A 20,384-nucleotide genomic window follows, 5' to 3' on the forward strand; every position below is an offset into this window, starting at 1 on the left:
GACAAAGATGGAGATGACCTATATGCAAGTTCACAAAGAATTAATGGCTATATTTTGCAGGACAATCATCAAATTGTAAAATTTCACATCTTCAACATTTTAACCACAAATTTTAAAAATTTAAAAGCCATCAAGCAGAAGTATTTCCAGAAATTAGAACACCTATCGGAACTTTACAGATTCCAGATCAGGTTGCGTTTTCCACCAATCAATGGTGGATATTCGATTTTAATTAGTAAAGCCTTAGTAAAATTAAGACATGTATTAGGATAAATACAGAAAAAGTAAACAGCTTAGTAAAATGTAACTTAAAATTACTTGAAATAGTTGATTTAATGTTGCAATATTGATTAAAAATATGCACTATTTAATTGGATACAATGCATATTTCTGCACAAAGGAGATAGGCCAGAGCATGGAATTTTTAGCAAAGGTATTTTATGCATCATTTCACTGAAATGCTAAAATGAAAAATGAAGTAAATAAGCGAGTTATAAGTACAAAACAAAAAAGATACATCAGCTTGAGTAATGACCACAGAATTTGAACTAAAGTAATTAGTCTCTTTTAACTTCACACGCTAATTTTCAACATTTGATAATTAATCACTTGCTATTATGAACAATTTAATGTTGAAATCCATACAAGAAAATCTTAATTTCATCATAGGATGGGTTTTCGAACATGAGAATCCAAGGACATCTTCATCCCCTCATATCCATCAGTGGCAAAGCTGAAGAGAAAAGGCCAGTAGATTGAACAAAATAGTGAAACATTATATTATGCACTTGATTAAAAATTAACTCAATGGGACTTTATTAAACATAGTAAATTATTCTGGATGCCATCTATCACTCTCCTGAATACTAAGCAGTAAACTGCCACACACACACTGCTGATATTGAGTTGTTTCTTAAATGCCTTATTGTCTACTCTGGGGTGTTCTTCTCCATTCCTTATTACATCCATGCTATTTTTCATCCAAAGATGCCTTTTTCCATGATTAGTGGTTTAAAGTTAGCAAAACACAGATTAAACGTTAATGAAGCACAAGACTACAAAACTGTACAAGTCCAAAAATTTCTTCCAATTCAAACGACCAAGCCTTATGCAAATTCAGTCATGACACACCCTACTGTTTTGTATCTCTATGAGTACTAGAATGTACAAGAATCTCATGCTAAGTGCTAACTATGGTTAATTTATAGCTCATTCGTTTCTATGGACTGGCCTTAATATGGAATCCTGAGAAAACAGAAAATGATTCAAGTAAAACACATATCATGTATGCAAATAAGCCTAAAGAAACCGTTCCACTTTCCTAAGAAAGCAGAGGCAACAAAATTCAACCTAAAATTCTATCCAGTGCATAGAGTGGAATTGTTATGGAGGCTTTGGAGTCTGACTACTGACGATGCCAAACAAGTGCATGATGCACTTACAAACACCCATCTGGCACTGCACAAATATATTTGACTAATCCAGATTCTTGTCTCCCACACACTTCTAAGCTCATAACTCATTCAGGGCACAACAGGGCCTGTAAGAGGGGCTTAACCCATTTATGCCTAGTGTTCCATTTTTGGAACACCTGCTGTGACTTTCTAATTTAATAACTACGACTCATTATATACAAATATGCCACGGTTTTTCTTTCTCTACCTCTTTATAAAGATATATTGCATTATGGGGCGGAAAGATTTAGTCAGTTTTGCCAACCCATCGCAGCCAGTGTGTTGAGAAATATCGGTCTTTTTTTTCAAGGCAGTTTTTCTGTGACCATCTCTAATGTTATATTAATAACTATTTGCCATTACGTGCAAATGTTGTAAATTTTTCCCTGCATGTTCAGTAATAGTTAACCTACAGTGCTTATTGAAGACATTTTTGATTCAGCGTATTTTGATTTAGTTATAAGCTTTTATTTAACGGTGTTCCATTTTTGGAACACTAGGCAAATCCACTACTATTATGCGTGCATACATGCGCACTGAAAATTTCACTTTAATTTTAAATCAAGTAAGTAATTAGGCGTGTAACAATTAATTATCTTCCCGGTTCATTGCTGCGCACTTCTGATCATCACATTCATGGTTTTTCTGACGAGAATTTTTACCTTTTTCTGATACCGGATGGTGATACTATTGAAAATGGCGGTGCATCGGCTTCTGCTTCGCCTCAACTTCTTATTACTCAAAGAAAAAACGTAACCAAAGTTGTGCGCAAATGAAAGAAAGCCTATCTGACTGCCCAGCCAGTAGAAGGTAGAGTTTCAGAAGAACAAATCACGAAAATGAAAACCCCTACAGAATATTTAGAACTCTTTCTGGACATTGAAGTGAACCTTGAACTGGCTGTCGGTGTTTTTTGGGAATAATTTTCCTGAGTGGTTACGTCTCTGTTCCGAGAAGAGGTATGCTTTGGGAGCAAAGCCCAGATTTGCGTAATTCTCTAGTTAGTGGTGCAATGAGACGTGACCGATTTGAAACAATATTTTCAAATTTGCATTTTGCTGACAACTCTAACGTGAACCACACGGACAAGTTTTCCAAGTTGCGGCCTCTAACTGAGCGTCTGAATGACAGATATATGAAATTTGTGCCAAATGAAATATACTTCATCAGCTTTTATGAGGCCATGATTCCCTATTTCGGTCGTGATGGGTGCAAACAGTTCATTCGGGGTAAGCCTATTCAGTTTGGGTATAAATTCTGGTGCGACTAGGCTACATTTGCTGGTTTCAGCCTTATCAAGGGAAAAACCGAACACTCAATACTAATAATATGGTGTAAGTGCTTCAATTGTTTTGCAATTCACTGAGGTACTCACAACGCAGCATCCCGGTAAATACCATTTTGTGTTCGACAACTTGTTTACAAACATTGCACTCCTTGATAAACTTCATTCAATGGTCCACCAAGCAACTGGCATAGTGAGAAAAGATCGCGTAGACAAACCTCCTTTGCTATCTGATGTTACTCTAAATAAAAAATATTGGGGCACATTCGATTACCGAATTGATGGGAAAGACAATATTGTTTGTAGATGAAATGATAAAAGTGTTGTAACTGTTGCATCTTCTGGTGCGTGTGTCAATCCTTTGTAACAGTCAGTCGTTATTCTCAAAAGCAGAGAGAAGAAGAAAGATACAAGTTACTCAGCCAAATTCGATCAAGGTCTATAATCAGTATATGGGAGGAGTGGGCCGAGCTGATGAAAATATTGACAAGTTTCAAGCATCAAACCGTGGAAAGAAATGGTATTCGAGCCCTCCGGTTATTCTGCTTTGAGCTGGCTTTACAAAATGCTTGGTAATTGCATAAAGACGATAAGAAGCCATTGGATCTTCTTGAGTTTCGTCGCCGTTTGACCTGTCAATATATAGAGACATACAGTAATTCTATTGAGCCTGGTGGGAAAGAGAGACCGTGAAATCATGAAATCTATGAATCGTAAACTTAACTCACGTCATGACCTCATGAATCATCGGAATGTAACGCAGGGAAAGCAAACTCGCTGTGTCCAAAGCAACAAAAATACCAATTTTCGATGTAAAAACTGCAATGTTTCCTTCCATGTTAAGTGTTAACCTGGATATCATTCTTAATAGTGAGTTAATAAAAGTCTGAATCAAATTTTTTACATGCTATCAATGAGTACGTCATAGTAGTGGATTTGCCTAGTGTTCCATTTTTGGAACACCTCGTAATTAATAATTGGCAAGAGATATATTATTTTTTCTTTCGGATATTGTTTTCATACGTATTTTTATCGACAAAGTGTAAAAATCAGGGTAAAATTCGCATTTTTCAAACCTTCGGCATAAATGGGTTAAGAAAAAGCATTGCTGATGATGAACTGATCAAAGAGTAATTAACACATAATTTCAGTTATACTATTATTATTTAATACACCTCATTATGTACACCAACCAATTTTGGTCCCATTGTTTTTTTTTGACAGACCCTCAAGATGAGGAGTAAGTATGTAATGGACTAGAATACCCTACTAGATTACTTCAGCTTTGCCACTGATATCCACTAGTAAAAAGGCTATAATTGCAGATCCAAGCTTGGAATAGTCTATTACTGAAATATATACATAAAATTCACTTAAATATTCATAGAATTATGAAGAATGACATATTATAATGAGGGTATTATACAAAAGAAAATGATTCATGAAAAAAAATTAAAAGATCCTAAATTCAAAACATTAAGTTATATACAATAGGAATCTAGATGGACACATCGGTTATTCTTAACTTGAAGCTGAATCTGATTCAGATGCTGAGGAATCTGAATCATCATCAGTTTCTTCAGAGCTGGAAGTTGCATACTCCGATGAAGAAGAATAAGATGAGCTATCATCACTATCACTTACAGCTTCCTCAAAAACTTCACTCATAGTCATTTTGGCCAATCTCTGTTCAACATTTGCAACATTTTTATCAGACTTTTTAGACTTGGAAACATTTTCATCCACTTTCTTGGTTCCTAATTGAGCTTCTATTGCTAGGTGTTCCAACTCTTCCAAAGACAAGCCAAGGTCCTTCTTCTTAGGGCTAAACTGTAACAATAAATTCACAATAATGGATAAATATAGACACTTCAATCTCTCTTCTAAGGCTCTTATCAAAGGTAATTTTAATATTCACTACTATTTCCACTAATTCAAGGTAACAAAGTTCAAAATAAGTCCTGTTTCCATGAGGAAAACAAAATTATAGAGTAAAAAATAACAACCACGCAATAAAGGAGGATAAAGTATACATAGCAGTTATGAAAATTAGATGCAATACTCAATACTTGCTATTACTGAAAATAGATGGCAATGCACTGAAAATTTCACTTTACCTCTTTTCTGTATTAAATTTTAGAAAAGTTATCTATTGACAACGTGATATCCTGATACTGCTACGATAACGGTAAAATGCACTGAAACTATGATAATTGAAAAAGAAAAACGGAGGGGTTATTGTACTTGCTATCTGTAAAAAAAAGATAAAGACCAGTGTTTGAGAAGTACTGGAGTCCAAACAAAGATGATTTCAATACAGTAATATACACATTTTTCTCCATAAATTGGATACCATTCTTTAAAAAATCTTTCATCTCTTAGCAGTTCTAGCAATTAATTCTTTGCATGTAAAATGCAGTTACCCAATTTTGAGAGCAAGTTATTTCTGTATTGACTATACTGCATATTGAATGAACAAATCACATACAAAACCCAATAAACACAGAAGTTGAAAAAGTGGCATTTTTCAACAAAAAACATCAGTGGAATGATCATTTTCATAAGATTTATCAACAAATAAATTCAAAATTGCCCAAAACATCACTCTATTTTAAAGTTGGTGGTCTTTACTATGTTTACAGAGATTTTTATGGCTTTCATGTGATATATGTGATTTTTACATGTGTTTGAAAATGTCACTTTTTTGTCGAATTTTATCATAAGTGCAATTTTTGAACATTTATAGAAACAAAGTTTTCAAGTGAAAATCATTTTGATAACATTTTTTGAAAACAAAAGTAGCATGTTTATAGCCTCTAAAAGTTTGACTAGCTTGGCTCATTTGTTTTCGATTTTACAGGGACACAAATATGATAGTTTTGAATAATTTGACTGGAGGGCAGAATTTTTGTGTGTGCCTCATTGACTTCAAACACTCATATCTTGGAAAATTCTAGTAATGAGTCTTTCATATTTTGGATTTTTCTTAACCAAGGTTGAGACTAACAAGAGGGAAAAAATTATCAAAATCTGATGAGATGGTTGGCGTGGGACCCCCCAAAAATTGGTTGAGTTGACATGGAATAACCCAAATATGAATCCAGGGAAAAGCCTGTGTTACGTCATTCTGGTTCCAGCTGCCACTGCATGAGGCCACATTGGTGCGAGGCTATGAGCGCCACTACGATGCAGGGTGCCAACAGGTAACAGAGTACCCTGCTAGTAGGTAGAGCTTGTCTTAAATATGGATAATTAATATACTATCAAACTAAGAAAACTTTCCGACCTTAGGCAATTTTAATAGGTGATTATTATGAAATGTTTCCCTGAGCTCTGTTCCTCATGCATGTATTGGTAATCTCAGACGATGTATAACTCCTGACTACCCATATAGCATCTAGGTCCCCATGAAGTCACATGGAGTGGCATCGCATGGGTGCCAATCTGGCCTTTTTCAAATGAGGTTAAAATTTACCATTAACAATCGTCTGAACTGGGATTTCTAAAACCAAATATTTGTATATTATTAATACACTACTGGTGGGTAACGAATTGCAATCAATGCCTTTCGTTTCCTTTGATGCAGGAAAATACCCTATTATGAGTTATAATTTGGATAAAAGCTATCAAAAGAAGAAATCAAAATTACTTACCTTATCCAAAGCCTCAGCCAATGAATTTATTCTGTTCTTAGATGCCTTTTGAATCCAAATACAGTAGTCTTTAATGTAGAGCTGATTTAAAACATATCTGGGCTCGCTTCCGTTAAATATAGAATGGATTTGTAATAAACATTTCAGAATTGCAGCTTTCCCTGCAAAAAGAACATTTAAATCAGGAGAATTAACTCAAATACACATCAACAAGCATTGCATTCATACACATTCCTAAACAGTAAATCAAACAAATAGGAGTCTTGGATAAATATACACGCATTAAGGAAAGTAACCATTTTTTCACTTGCAAGTATATAAAAATACCAGTCCATTAGGCACTACTAATGAACTTGATTCAGCAGTATTAGGTAACTGACATCATCACATTTCATAAAATTCTTCTTGGAAAAATTTCTACCACAAACCCACATCTCTTCCCAGACGGCACAGAATCCTCCGTATCTAATTCGTATGCAGATAGTATCCATTGACTACCGCTCCGTCGCTTTTTGTCAATGAATACTATCTGCATACGAATTAGATACGGAGGATTATGTGCCGTCTGGGTTATGAGAAAAAAATCAGGCCTAAGCCTGAACGTGCTCAGCCACAGCACTGTTTCAGTAATTCAATGGATCTAATATTGAGTGCCAATTTAGAGTAGAAAATTCCTCATAAATCAAAGGCTTTGAGCTATAAGGTAAGGAAATTTTTTTTGTATTTAGTATCAATTTTTTTGTGTTAGACTTGTTGGAATCATTACAGCTCAGGATGTCTCCTTGTAAGTACAAAATTCAAACTTAAACACAAAACCACATTAAAAATTCTAGCATAGTAAGATAATGGTGGCTAGGACATTCCAGTTCTCATCCCAGGAGAAAATACAACATGCAAATTTCTTACTTCTAAAGGGGAATATTTTTTAAAAACAAAAGAAAAATTGTGATATGCCCATTTATTTTAGCAATTCTATTTTCTTTCATAAGGCAACTCAAAATAATAAAATCAGGAAAAGTTGGATGAATATTATACATATGGATGCCTATATGGTCTATACCATTAAGTTTTTTCAAATTCTACTTAACTTACCAAGGTGCAAAATACAACGTGTATCATTAAGTACTTTGCATGAAAGTTTCCAATGGCGATATAATGGGTAGCACAAGCTGCGTCTCAAACAAGAAATCACCACACTGTCTAGACTGCTAAATGTCTGAAAAAAATAATGAATGGGATACTGCTTGTAATCCAGGGTTTCAATAATTTTACTAAATATCCTACAAAAGAAACACCCAAAATAACAAGTAGAAAATAAGGGAATTCAAACATAAAAGGAAAGACAAAATGAATTAAATACAATAAAATGCTTTTAATACTAACAATAAATAAGCTAAAATAAATTTAGCAATTATTTATTTATACAGTGTTAATTCGTGCTTCATTTTACTCTATGGCTTTTAAGAATTTGAAGCCAAATCGTACCAATATTTACTGAAGTCAAGTTGGATAATGTGCCCAGGTCATCTACTTCCAAATTCCACACTTTTAATATAATCCCAAATAAAATACACCACCACCCTTTACATAGTATGTACAGTAGGCTGGCCCTTATTTTTCAGAATTGCGAAAAGTTATGTTTTCCTAGTCTCAAAATGATCCAAATGAACGTGTTTAAAATTTTGTTACTTGAAAATAACGGCAACCCGTGCCCCAAAGGCCCTAAGTACTGAGGACCCTCAATTGAGTTTTTTGGAGCAGAAAAAGTACTATTTCTATGTAAAACGTAAAAGTAAAGCCCTGAAGGAACGATTTTCTGTTTGTTTTGACCTATCTCTAAGAGTTTAGGAGATATCGTCCGTCGTAATGCAATCCACCCCCCAGGGCACCACCCCGCTGAGGTACGGCCCGCACCACTTACTACGGAACGACGGCGAATTTCAAAGCACTGCAGAAACAAGTTATGTACTTTGTAAGCAGTCATGTGCATGGGTGCGAAGTTAAATTTGGACTTGTGACGTCAACATCTTGTTCGGTAAAACCCATCCCGAAGTTCGCTCTGAGAAAATGGCTTGGTGGTGTAACAGGCTAACACACTTGACTGGCAATAGGGGGATCCGGGTTCAAATCCCAGCTAAGTCAAATATTTTTTCATGTCATCCTTTGGTGTATTTAACTTTGCACCGGTGCACGTGACTGCTTACAAAGTAACTTGTTTCTGCAGTACCTGAAATATTGTCCAATGGTAGAAAATTTAGGGTAAACAAACCATGCATTACTCCTCATCCTACATAATCATTTTAGAATCAAGTTAAGTTAATAAATTAAGTACTCACCCGAAGCCAAGAGAGCATTGGACTAAGTTTTGTCATAGTCCAACCAGATTCCACAGTACCCTCGCCTTCTGTAGTTCTTTGGTCGTACGCATAAGCAAATAATAGATCTACAATCCCAAGGTAGCAGCCAATTGCCTCCTTTTCCTCCATTAAGTATTCTTTGTTAGGGAAATCCTTCAAACTATTAAGATCTTCTTCAGTGAGGGTACCTATGATGATTGTACAAAATGTCATAGTGAAATCCAATGAAGTCATTTTTTTCATTATTTCACTATTACTTAAAGCTAATTATCTTATCATCTGAAATATTTTTAAATTTTAATTCTGAAAAAATATCAGCACACTCACGATGGGTCAAATTTGTAATACAGATTTAATCTGTTTTTAATAATGTGAATTTGATAGGAGTTGATCCAACTCTAGGTTCATAATGATAGACTCATCTTCAACAGGAGCCTTCAGTGTAGCCTCAGGTGAGATAGTAGGAACGACTTGGTAATGAGAGGCAATTCATTCCTAATAGAAGGCAAGGTAAACTTACACCACTTTTCATTCAGTTATTTCTTGTCATATCGAATGAGGATAAATAAAAAGCAAATTTGGCAGAAGGCATTAAAGATATAGGTAGGAGTAATATATCTCATCAAACTCCCAAAATTGTGTTAACTTACTTAGCCCGTGAAAGCAGTTGAGTATTCTACGGTATACTCAAGAATTTAAGCAATAGATTCCCATAAGAAAGTTGACTTGGATTCAGCAATAATAATTCATCCAGTGATACCCAGATAAATTAATCACCTTGTGCAATGTATTCTATCTCAAAAATTAACAACGCTCATGACATTTAACAGGACCCAATGATTGAGGAAACTTGTGACATAAGGCAATTACATGCTCCAGGGCCCTAATGGGTAGCCTTGACCTCTACAACTTGTGAACCACTTGTAATCAGTTAATTCCTATAGTATGAATAAAGCTACATCTTCATTAGCCATCTACGATGGAATTACAAACAGACATTCCCTTTTCATCAAGTTGGATATAATTATCCTTCATATCAGTTAAATGTTTAATGAGGCTATTCCGTTAACAGGAATGTACAAAAAATAATAGAATTTATAACTAAATAGTTCACTGCCCATTATGGCCTTTGCTAAATGCTGCTTTTTGGATTATTTTGCCATTCCAAGTCCCTTGGGATGATCATTAATATAACTAATCAATTGTCCATGGTGACTCAAATACACCTCAGTGGAATAAATCAATTTTAAATGTTACTCCAATAGAGCAAAAATTAACAGTTAAAACATCACACGATTAAAAATAAAAGTAATTCCTCAGTCACGAAAACATTAATATGTACTCACGAAACTGTTCTGGTTCTCTTTCCCAGGGACCTCTATATGCTAAAACAGAGTGTAGGGAACTATCCTTATCATGGGCTTCCAATAAGTCGGCCAAATAATGGCCTTCATTAAATGACATGAGCTCATGTTCCCCTTGTAACTTTTCCCGTTCTGATTGAGGAGTTGAATCTGGATTAGGAAGGTCAATCAAGTCAGGAAACTCTGCCTATAATATGAAAAAATATTCACAGGATTAATGAAGAGAATGTCATGAGAATAATTTCCAATTCTAGAAACTATAGTGAGGAGGCAAATGTTCTGCTATGTTGGTATTCCAAAATGATAGGTATAAAAATCCTCATGTATTCCACCTAAAATTTTATTCCATAATTATCATGAAGGATGGTACATGATCATTTAACATGACAAAATACTCTCATCTAATTCAAACAGGGCTATTCTATAACAGATAGCAGCTGTGCTATTATGACATAGGCTATTTGGGCACTGCATTGTGCCCCCTTGATTCTGCATCTCAAGAAAGTAGCCCCCTAGGTACTTTTGCACTCTTCTATAATTTTAATTTTGGTTTTAAGGTCCAAAGATTTACGTTTCCCGGACATGATGCACTCACACGAACCACATGATACTACGATGCCCCTGAGACTGAGTAAATTCTACCCCCCCCCAAGCGAGTAACCTCCACTGCTTACCCACACCCCAACTCTGCATTGCTGAGTGATTGGGCGCATCCAGTCGACGGGATGGTAGAAGTTTTTCAATCGCTCTCTTCTGCTGAATGCTGAGGCCCCATAAATCAGCCCTCTGCCTTGGATCGTGCTCAAAGGATCGGGTGCATTGAGTTCACCCCTCTACACAGTCCGGCCAACGAGAATAGGGTGGTTTCCTATTACTTTTTATTGCCTAAATCGAAAGATTATTACTCCTGGAGTACGTATTTCACGCTTTTAGATTTTTAAATGACGATATCTATTTTTCGCGATTAAATGAAAAGTGAAAAATTTCAAGCGCGCGAAAACGCGACGCGTTAGTATGAATGCAGGGAAATCTCTCCGCGTGACGTATTTCTGGTTCCCGTTGCCGCCCTGCGAGGTGACCTTGAGGCCAGGCTTAGCGCTGATACGACGCAGGCTGCTAGCGGGTAGCCTAGTACCCTGCTGGCTGGTAGCGCTTGGCTTAAATAAGGATTATTAATAACTTATCAAACGAGGAAAACTTTCCGACCTTAGCCAGTTTTAATAAGTGATTGTTAAGACATGTTTCTCTGAGCTCTGCGCCTCATGCATGCATTGGTAACCCCAGACGATGTATAACTCCTATCTTCTCCTATAGAAACTAGGTCCCTGTGACGTCACGTGGAGTGGCATCGCATGGGCGCCAATCTGGCCCTTTTCAAATGAGGATAAAAATGGACCATTGCCATTCGTCTAACCCGGTATTTCTAAAACAAAATAATTTGTATATTATGAATACACTAATGGTGGGTAACGAATCGCAATCAATGCCTTTCGTTTTCTTTGATGAAGGAAACCACCCTATTGTCCAATGACAGGCAGTAGGGCCTAGTTCGGGGTCGATAGTGAGGTTGCCATGTAAGAAAGGGAAATGCCCACCTTACATTTACACAAAATGCTTCCACGAAGGAGGAACTGGAAGGGATGACAACCTTGAAGGATCCATAGGAACAATCCCTTGTTTTGGTGATTTGGAAAAAGTGTTTGTTTTGGTGTTTCAGGCTTGTTTCTTCGTTTCATATGCATGACACTAGGTTGTATGATTAGGCGAGGGTGTGAGGTGCATTTTGGGGGCAGTGATTGGCTGCAAACCGTGCTAGCGCAGGGTTCTCCACCCCTCCTTTTGGGCTGTCATCGGACAACTCTCGCTGGCTGGACTGTAGCCAGAGTTTTTTGGATAGCGATTGCAAAGATATAAATATTTTACTTAATGTACAAAATCTTCAGTTCCTGAAAAAATAACCCTGAGCGGTTTATATACATACAATAAAACACCGCATGGGAACAGATTAGCAAGGACGCATATGCCGAGTCATAAAGTTTGGAGCGGAATATTATTTTTGACATAGGTGTCTGTATATAGCCACTTTTAATCATTTCCAAAAGATTCAAAGGATCTGGTGAAGGAAATAGCAATTTTTAATTATGCTCACATAGTAAATAGCCCTTGAAGGTAACCTGCATCTAAGTTAAACCATTCGTTTAAACAAATTTAAGGAATTGCGTGGAAGTGCATAATATTTTTGCTGATATGATGTGAAACTTTGAATCATAAAGAATTTTGGAGATTATGAAGAAAAGATAATGGACATTCACTATGCTTGGTCCCTTAGCAGAGGATTTCTGCACTCAGCACTGTAATTCTGCTTTTACAATTTTTTTACAGTTCATTACTCGGCGGTGCTGAGTCCTCGCTTGCTAACCTAAGGTTGATTGTTATTTAACCAACTTGGTAATAATTGTGATTTTCCCGGCATCGCAATAGCTGACGATGTCTTGATCGAATCACATTCCTTGGCATTAATAATACATCAAAATATACATCGTCGAATAGCATTCAGCGATGGGTAACACTGCCCTAGCTTTCCATAAGTCGAAAGCCAAATTAAGGGTGCGATATAGTTACGAAAATGTTGCACTTTCAACTTCCAGACCTAACACAGGAAAAGATGGAGGGGATTTCACTATAATGTGAGTTCCCGCACTTAAGATGTAGCATATTGGCGACGAAGCTAGCCAAAGAGGATGGGGGGAACTAACTCCCTCTCCCACTATCATCTTCCTACCATTTCCCTTCCATGATAACTGGGCCTAACGAAAGCAGAATGTGAAATGGGAGCGTACTCAAGCCATAAATCACATAACTGGGTTTAGGTGTTGTAGATTTGACACACATCTAGTATTTTTAGTTTAATAAACAGATAATACAAAACATAATAGTTAATGCTGGCACAACGGTGCATCGCCCTCAAGAAATATCTGTGGTAATACCGAGCGTACACAGTGGAAGGAACTTTTTGACATCATTAAATCCTATTTATTTTTACATGTAAAACAAAGGCCATTTGGCAGTATGAAGACTATCACTCACTAAACTGCGATTCTCGTAAAATACCGTACTCGCTAAACCGGGCTTCCACAGTAAGTCACAGGATTTGGACCCATACTTACTTTGATGATATCTGCCCATGATATTTACTTGGATCTTGTGTTTTTTCCAACAGTGGATGTGTTCAAACTTCATTATAAATTGAAACCCAAAAGGTTAAGGTTAAAATGGAAATTATTTGGGTCATGCTTGAATAAGCCTACAAGTTAGAAAATGCACCAGATATAGTAATGAACAATATTTCAGTAACAATTATCACGAACCTCCAATTTTGAAAACACTGAGTGCTTTGAGTTCAAAAATCCATAAGAAACTCCACTAAAAAGTTCGGGATCATCCTCTTTTTCTGGAACTTGTTCAACAAACCAATCGTTCTCGTCCCCATCTGAGTCATCTTGGTTACCACCATCCTCATCACTCTGTGCATCATCACCGCCTATGGAATATAAAAATCACATAATGGTATTTTAAAAAATACCTATGGTAAGTTTCCTTTGAAACGAATGTACCGGCAAACACAAAGAGCACCAAAAAGAGAGCTCTGATGACCAGTGACACATATATATTTTCCACATCAATACAAGAGCCACTCACCAACAATACTTATTTCCGGAGAAAATTTTTTCGAACTGCCAACATGAACTCCACTTGGGGCTAATAGAGTAGTTATCATATCTAGGTCAGGAAAGAGTTGGCCAGGGACCATTTTTCCCAATTTAATGGTGAAATCTCCTGAGTCTGCATCATAACTAGCTCGTGACCCATCATTTTCTTCAACTGGCCCAGGTAAATTCAGCCTGTAAATCATGTATACATGTAATTCACCCACCAACAAGAATAAGGAAATTAAATTCATTTTGTGAGTTCCGTGATGAATATTTGTCAACACCAACCATAGTTTAAAGACTGTTATAACATTACCAAGGTAATAATAACAATAGATATTAAATAAAAGTTATTCATAAATATTCAGTGTGGAAAGAACGAAGTGCATTTCATTTCTCTCTAATGTGGTTTCACATGGTCCAGCTGGAAATCATAAGCACTTACAATGAAGTGATACAAACATACTCTTATGCATAATTTACAACAAATCAATTTCAATTTTTTGAAACAAGTTGACATTATTTTAATTATTTTTTATGGCTCAAGAGACCACATTTTTGGGTAAAGAGATACTATTTATTATGAATTTGGTATTTGGCAAAGACTCCATGCATAACTTCATCACCATTAAAAATTGATTAGGTACCTACTTAACTAAATGTCGTGCCCCCTTCGGTATATTACAAAGCATGTAACCCACTACAGATCTCAATTTTTCTTCTATATTTCTGCTACAGACAGACTTTAGTGGGACCAGGGGACCCTGGTCCCCTCAACTCAAATGATAATATGTCCAAAGAAGTACGAAACCTCGACTTTCAAGTACAAGGAACACAAAATCATCAAAAGTTTGAATAAATTTCATACTTAAAATGCTGTTTTCAGAGGCTAATTTATACAAATTTTCCAGGAATGCTTAGGACAATGGAATATCTCCCAATTTACTAGAGGGTGTTCAATAGTCCCATAACCCTTGGCAAGATTGCAGCCCCCAACATAAAACTTTGTCAATGATTTCTGCTTTGAATTTTGAAGGCATTTATACTCCACAAAAAATTGAAGAAATAAAGAGATGTATATCATAAATAAAAACTAGTGAACTGACAATGTTTTGTTGCATATATTCCCACTCTCTAATAGACTTCACCAGATTGGGATGAATTTTATGTGTGACATACTTTAGTTGAAGAACACAATTACATTGATGTTACCTCTGACATGATTATGACTGCTGTGGGATATGTGGGCAACTCGGTGATCCTGCATCAATGGGTCAATTTTCAACCATCATCTACGGCCTAAATTACACTTCCATACTATTATATATTCATCACTAAAAAAATCAAATTTACACTAGAAGACTAGAATTCTCATGGTTACAAAACTGAAATTACCAACTGGCTGATGTCCTTTTAACATAGGTGAGGCTGTGTACATTGAAAAATTTTCAGAGTTGATATGTGTGTAACCACATCTCATAATGCCTCAGACATATACCTCAGTATGATCCCCTGTCAGTGGATAGCGTATAAATTCCAAACCCTTACAACTGTGGAGCTTAGTAAATTAGTGCTCTGTCAATCTTCATGACTTCGCGACAAAAAATACAAACATAGGTATCAATTGTGGAGGCCAAAAGAACTGGCCCTGGGAATACAAATGCAAAGAGGGGACCAAATAAGAGAGAATGAGGATGGAATGAACGTGGATGAGATGCAGAGGCAGAGCATGGCACATATGCTTATGATCTAAATTCTTTCTGTCATGGAACCTTTTGGGAGAATTGCTGTTTCCTTCATGAACCCAAAGCACTTAACATGAGCCCATTTGTGAACATAAACTTAAGTAGCAGTACCAAGAATATTTGTCCTATCCCACGATGCTACAGCTGCCCATCCTGGATCTTTTTCTTTTCCTCCCTTGTGAATTTATACCCTGCGGCGGGTTACCCTGTAGCCATGTACACTAGATTTATACATTTCGAGATGACATTTGATAATCAGATCAATTGAGAACAGCTTATTAATACAATCGAGAAAATGAGCTATATCATGGGAGGGATGTTACACTCGTCCTCAGCTTATACGCAGTGCAAATTGCACATGAGAGTGAAACTAACACAGGACCTGAGTAGGCATTTCAAATACATAATAAAGTATTCATGACTACTCACTAATAAATTACTTTGACCAATGGAATTTGCGATGAAATTTGTTGAAAATGCGCTGTTTCTGATATTTCTACACTACATTAAAAGTAAGAACTATGGAAAAAGTCCATTCATTGACTTGCTGATTGGAGCAATGCAACTGAAAAAAAAGTCCCATGCACAAGAATTAAACTTGAAACTGAGATGAAAACATTTTTAAAACTACCATGATCTTGACAGTGGTCTATCTTTTTCGAAATGCTCTTGCGACTGACTGAATCATAATTATAAGTACCTTCATAAACAATGAGCTGAAAAATCTTACATCAGTGAGTGTTAGAATAGATTTTTCAAATCGCTAGATAATTAATGAGACTTTAAATTTCAAAACGCTTGAAAGGCAGTTTACATAGTGCATTTATATACCATAAAATGTCTCCACTAGTGTAGGTAACCATAGAATGTATGGCTCCACCACACGTTTGTGAGCGAATATTATGCAAAAAAAATAGCCACAATTCAATCAAGTGAATCACCCTAAAGACATTTCAATTCTAATTATCTCTGGTATGATCATAAAAATTACTTAGCGACACAAATAATCCCAAATGGCATGCAACACGATAGCTTATATGAACAAACTAGCCATCCGGCCACAAAATCCACTTTAAATTTTTTATAACATTGAAGCTGAAAACAAGAAAAATTCATTTACCTTAAATAATACGGCGCTGCATGGAACCTTACATCGTTTTCATGCACAAACACTTCAGTATCCGCGATGTTCGCATAAGGAGCATGTATGGTAATCACTATATCATTATCAGTTTGCGTCAGCTCGAACCGAGGAGTTAGCATGGTTGCCGATGACAATAATTTCCCACTAAGAGGGGAGTAAAGCACTCAATGATAAAATGAACACACAAAACACATTATTCTCGATAAACACTGAGATCAACTCCACATGGTGTTTGTTTACATGTCTCAGGACGCTTATATACACTCATTTGTTTCAACCACTGAACCCGCGTATTCCAAGGCGTATTCAAAGAGGGAAATTTTCTTCAAATCATTGCATCGCTATGTTTATCAACATAAATTACTAATCATAGTAAATGTACGCACAAGACGGAAAGCTCATGACTTCAAATAGATATTTACATTTCTGTAAATCATGGGTAACATGACAAAATAAACGAATATGCTGCCGTGGTCCTAGCCCCTCGTCGAGGTTCCATTTATCGTAAGGAAATAAAAGCTATCAGACATCCACGCTAGTTCAAATTGTCTCCCTCATGATAATGCGAGGCTCCATGCTGTTTGCACGTTGAACCACCATAGGTTCAAATAGACTCTCAGGTCTAGAAAATCTACACTCGCCTCCCAACCCCAATGAAAAAATTGTATAAACCTGTTTCAAAATTTTATACAATTTATACAATTACCATGGTAATTGTATAAATTGTATAAAATTTTGAAACAGGTTTATACAATTTTTTCATAGGGGAAATTATTCAATGTTTCACTTTTTAAAACTAATCTATCCTGATATACATCCTATCCACATCGAGATTGGGTTGATGTGGAGACTAGAATGATGGACTTCCACCCTGTGGGTTTGGGTTCGATTCCCAGCTGTGGCAATAATTTTTCATTCCCTACTTGAGTTCATTGTGGAGGGCACCTCAAGTACAGCACTCCATCAATCAGATGGCATATGTATTAAGCCAAGATCCTTTCATTAAGAGAAGGCTAAGGCCAATGCTGGGTTTCCCTTCACCCTCCCTTCCCTAATGGTGTAAATATCAGTTGCCTTTTCCAAATGCTAAATCATAACTGACTAGCACACCTTTGAAAGGGATACAAGAGCTTTCACCAATTATAGGCATACCAACGCTTCTTCCTCAACAACATATGAATCCATCACAAGAGGACACTCAAGTGGTTAGACAACTTTTTTCTTAAATCAGAGAAAGAGTAAACATATGTGCTGAGTTTGGCACATTGATGCATTGGTTTGACAAGATTCTAATTGCAACCACATTGCTTTCATTTAAATTATTTTGACCACTTTGCTAATTAAACAAAAAAATTGATCAAATTTGGCATTAACAGAAGAACATTTTTGTACTCCAAACTACAGAGAAACTCAATTTTTCAATTGGATCAAATAGGAACTTTACCACATGCCAAATACTGGCCATGGCACCATATTCTTCTGGTGCCACGTGCAGTATTTAAAGCTCAGCACTGAAGCAACATCTCATTCCTATCATGCCATTGCAATCCAGTGGTGTGAAAGATACTTTAGGGTCCTACCTGTGCGATATCCCATCTCGTTTCCACCCATTTGCCAGTTTTAGAATGGGTATTTATCTCCTTGATATCCACAATCAGTAACTTGTATTGATTTAAGAGGATGGAAGCTGGATAATCAAGATGACGTCAATTGACAGTGAGTGAGGAGTAAACCTCACTGTCTGTCATGTTCCTCAGAGGCTAGAATCTGGCAGGGTGGTTGGGACTTAAGATAGAGGCTGCAGCAAACTAAGCTGGGGAATTGGCAGCCGACCAACCTCTTTCACCCACTCTACTGCTGTGCAGGCTTTCATTTGATTCTCCTTTTCACTCAAGGCAGGATCACTCAAGGAAGCTGGAGACATTGAAGATATTCTGCATCCCAAACAGACACATAGCCAAAAGGAGGGCTGGGGGGGTCATTTGCTGGCTTCAGCCCCCCACTTTTCCTTGCCCCTCCCAATTTTTTTCCTCGGTGGTTACAACCAGTGCATCTGCTGAGGAAAGCACAGGGGTATCTATCCTCTGACACTCAAGTTATAGTTACAATTCATAATTTCTGCCAATAATTAGCAATGAATGTAACTTTCAGCAGTATGCAAGGGAAATATAAACCGTATTTCTCCGAATATCGGGAGCCCCCCCCTCCCAATTTTGAGGCCTCTGTTTAGGGAAAATTTTAAAAATATGCTTGAATGTAGTCCCCCCCTTTACTTTTACCACAGGCATTTTTGGAAAAAAAAGGGGACTATATTCAGATAAATAAGGCATGTAGCTGACTTAATGAATGGTACGGGTTTCCAATGCACGTTAATTGACAACAAAATATCTCCTTATTCATCTCGCTCTCTACACTTTCTTTGATATCTTTCAAAGAACCTACTGAAAATTACCGTAAGAAGAGCATTGAGTTTTGATGACAAAATTAACATCCAGAAGAAAATTCCAACATCTACATATAATGGATAAAATATCACTGGTTATGGTCAATGGCTATTAATTCACCTTCTAAGATGAATTACATAGTAAAGTATGGAGAAATACCAAAATTTGGCGAGAATGCCTTGGTACATACCTACTGCGTGGACCAATTTTTTCTATAGCTCCTACTCCTTTGAAGTAAAATATTTATTTAACCGGCTTGATAAAAAATGCTTAAAAATAATTTAAATATGATTTAAATTAAAAAAAAAACACACATCTATAAAGACCAGACATTAGATGCAATTGCTGGGAGGTACTGTATTCCATCAAGGTCAATATCATCTTCATTTCACAAAAATTTGTTGTAGAGGCACACTTTTTATTTTTTGGGCCCAGGTGCAGACTTCGTTGCATGGATTTTTGTAATTAGAGAGTTTCATTATGGCAGGTATTTTTACTAGCATTTGTAGGATCCAGGACCAAGTATATGACTTTGGAATAGAGAAATTTCCCAAACATTTTGCACCATGGGGATTCATTGGACAGAGGTTTTAAAAATTATAAAAATAAATTTTAACAAAAATCGAGTGTTATCATATAAATTCATAAATAGCATAAATGCATATGCATATCATGGACAAAGCACACCATGCGCCGAGTCGTGTAAAAATATCAGCCCGCTCAAGGGTTAATTATGAAGTAACTCATCATAATATGTATTTGATTAGCATTAAAACTAAAGCAATAAAACAACACAGAAACTTGTATGAAAATATATAAATAAAATTTAATGCATAAAAATGTAAAATTTGACAGGAATATCACACATACTTGCTTTTTCTGGGACCCAGCATCATACATGGACCAAAATTTTTTTTTTAATCATATCTCTCTGACATATACGTGAGCAAAGAAATGAAAATATCACAAGTGGTAAAAATAAGCCAATAAATATTTGAGCTACGCCACTGACAATAGGTACTCCCAAGCCAGATTTTCATTCTATTCCAGCACATACTTTAAAATTGAATTTCACAACCTTAAGCCTGAATCACACGATCATTTTTTTTCGTCGCGAAAGTGATCACTATCACGATCACTGCGCAAAATGATCGCCGCCGGCAATTGTTTTTCGCGATCACGAGTGATTCAGAAAAATGATCACTAGAGCGATTGCTTTTCGCGACGG

The 20,384-nt window shown here is 36.4% G+C and overlaps 1 protein-coding gene and 1 long non-coding RNA gene across 2 annotated transcripts; one reads left to right on the forward strand and one right to left on the reverse strand.

Moving 5' to 3' along the window:
* Positions 1-3,967: 3,967 nt before the first annotated feature.
* LOC124166705 (protein SHQ1 homolog) lies at positions 3,968-16,955 on the reverse strand. The gene is made up of 8 exons (XM_046544360.1): positions 16,689-16,955; positions 13,813-14,015; positions 13,482-13,654; positions 10,096-10,300; positions 8,729-8,937; positions 7,485-7,608; positions 6,393-6,553; positions 3,968-4,569 (listed from the first exon to the last, which is right to left on the reverse strand). Exons 1-8 carry the CDS (start codon positions 16,829-16,831, stop codon positions 4,261-4,263), a joined length of 1,527 nt encoding a protein of 508 aa, XP_046400316.1. The 5' UTR covers positions 16,832-16,955; the 3' UTR covers positions 3,968-4,260.
* On the forward strand, positions 14,463-14,920 carry LOC124166706. The gene is made up of 2 exons (XR_006866483.1): positions 14,463-14,625; positions 14,735-14,920. It is a non-coding gene; the product is annotated as an uncharacterized LOC124166706 (long non-coding RNA).
* Positions 16,956-20,384: the final 3,429 nt, after the last annotated feature.

Source organism: Ischnura elegans, chromosome 10 (assembly GCF_921293095.1).
Source record: "Ischnura elegans chromosome 10, ioIscEleg1.1, whole genome shotgun sequence".
NCBI lineage: Eukaryota > Metazoa > Arthropoda > Insecta > Odonata > Coenagrionidae > Ischnura > Ischnura elegans.

Coding starts and splice junctions, on each gene's coding strand:
- LOC124166705 (XM_046544360.1), bottom strand. CDS start 16,831: ATGCTAACTCCTCGGTTCGAGCTGACGCAAACTGATAATGATATAGTG. Junction 7,609..8,728: donor CAATGCTCTCTTGGCTTCGG/GTGAGTACTTAA, acceptor TATTTTTTTCAG/ACATTTAGCAGTCTAGACAG. Junction 6,554..7,484: donor ACGTTGTATTTTGCACCTTG/GTAAGTTAAGTA, acceptor TTCTTTTTGCAG/GGAAAGCTGCAATTCTGAAA.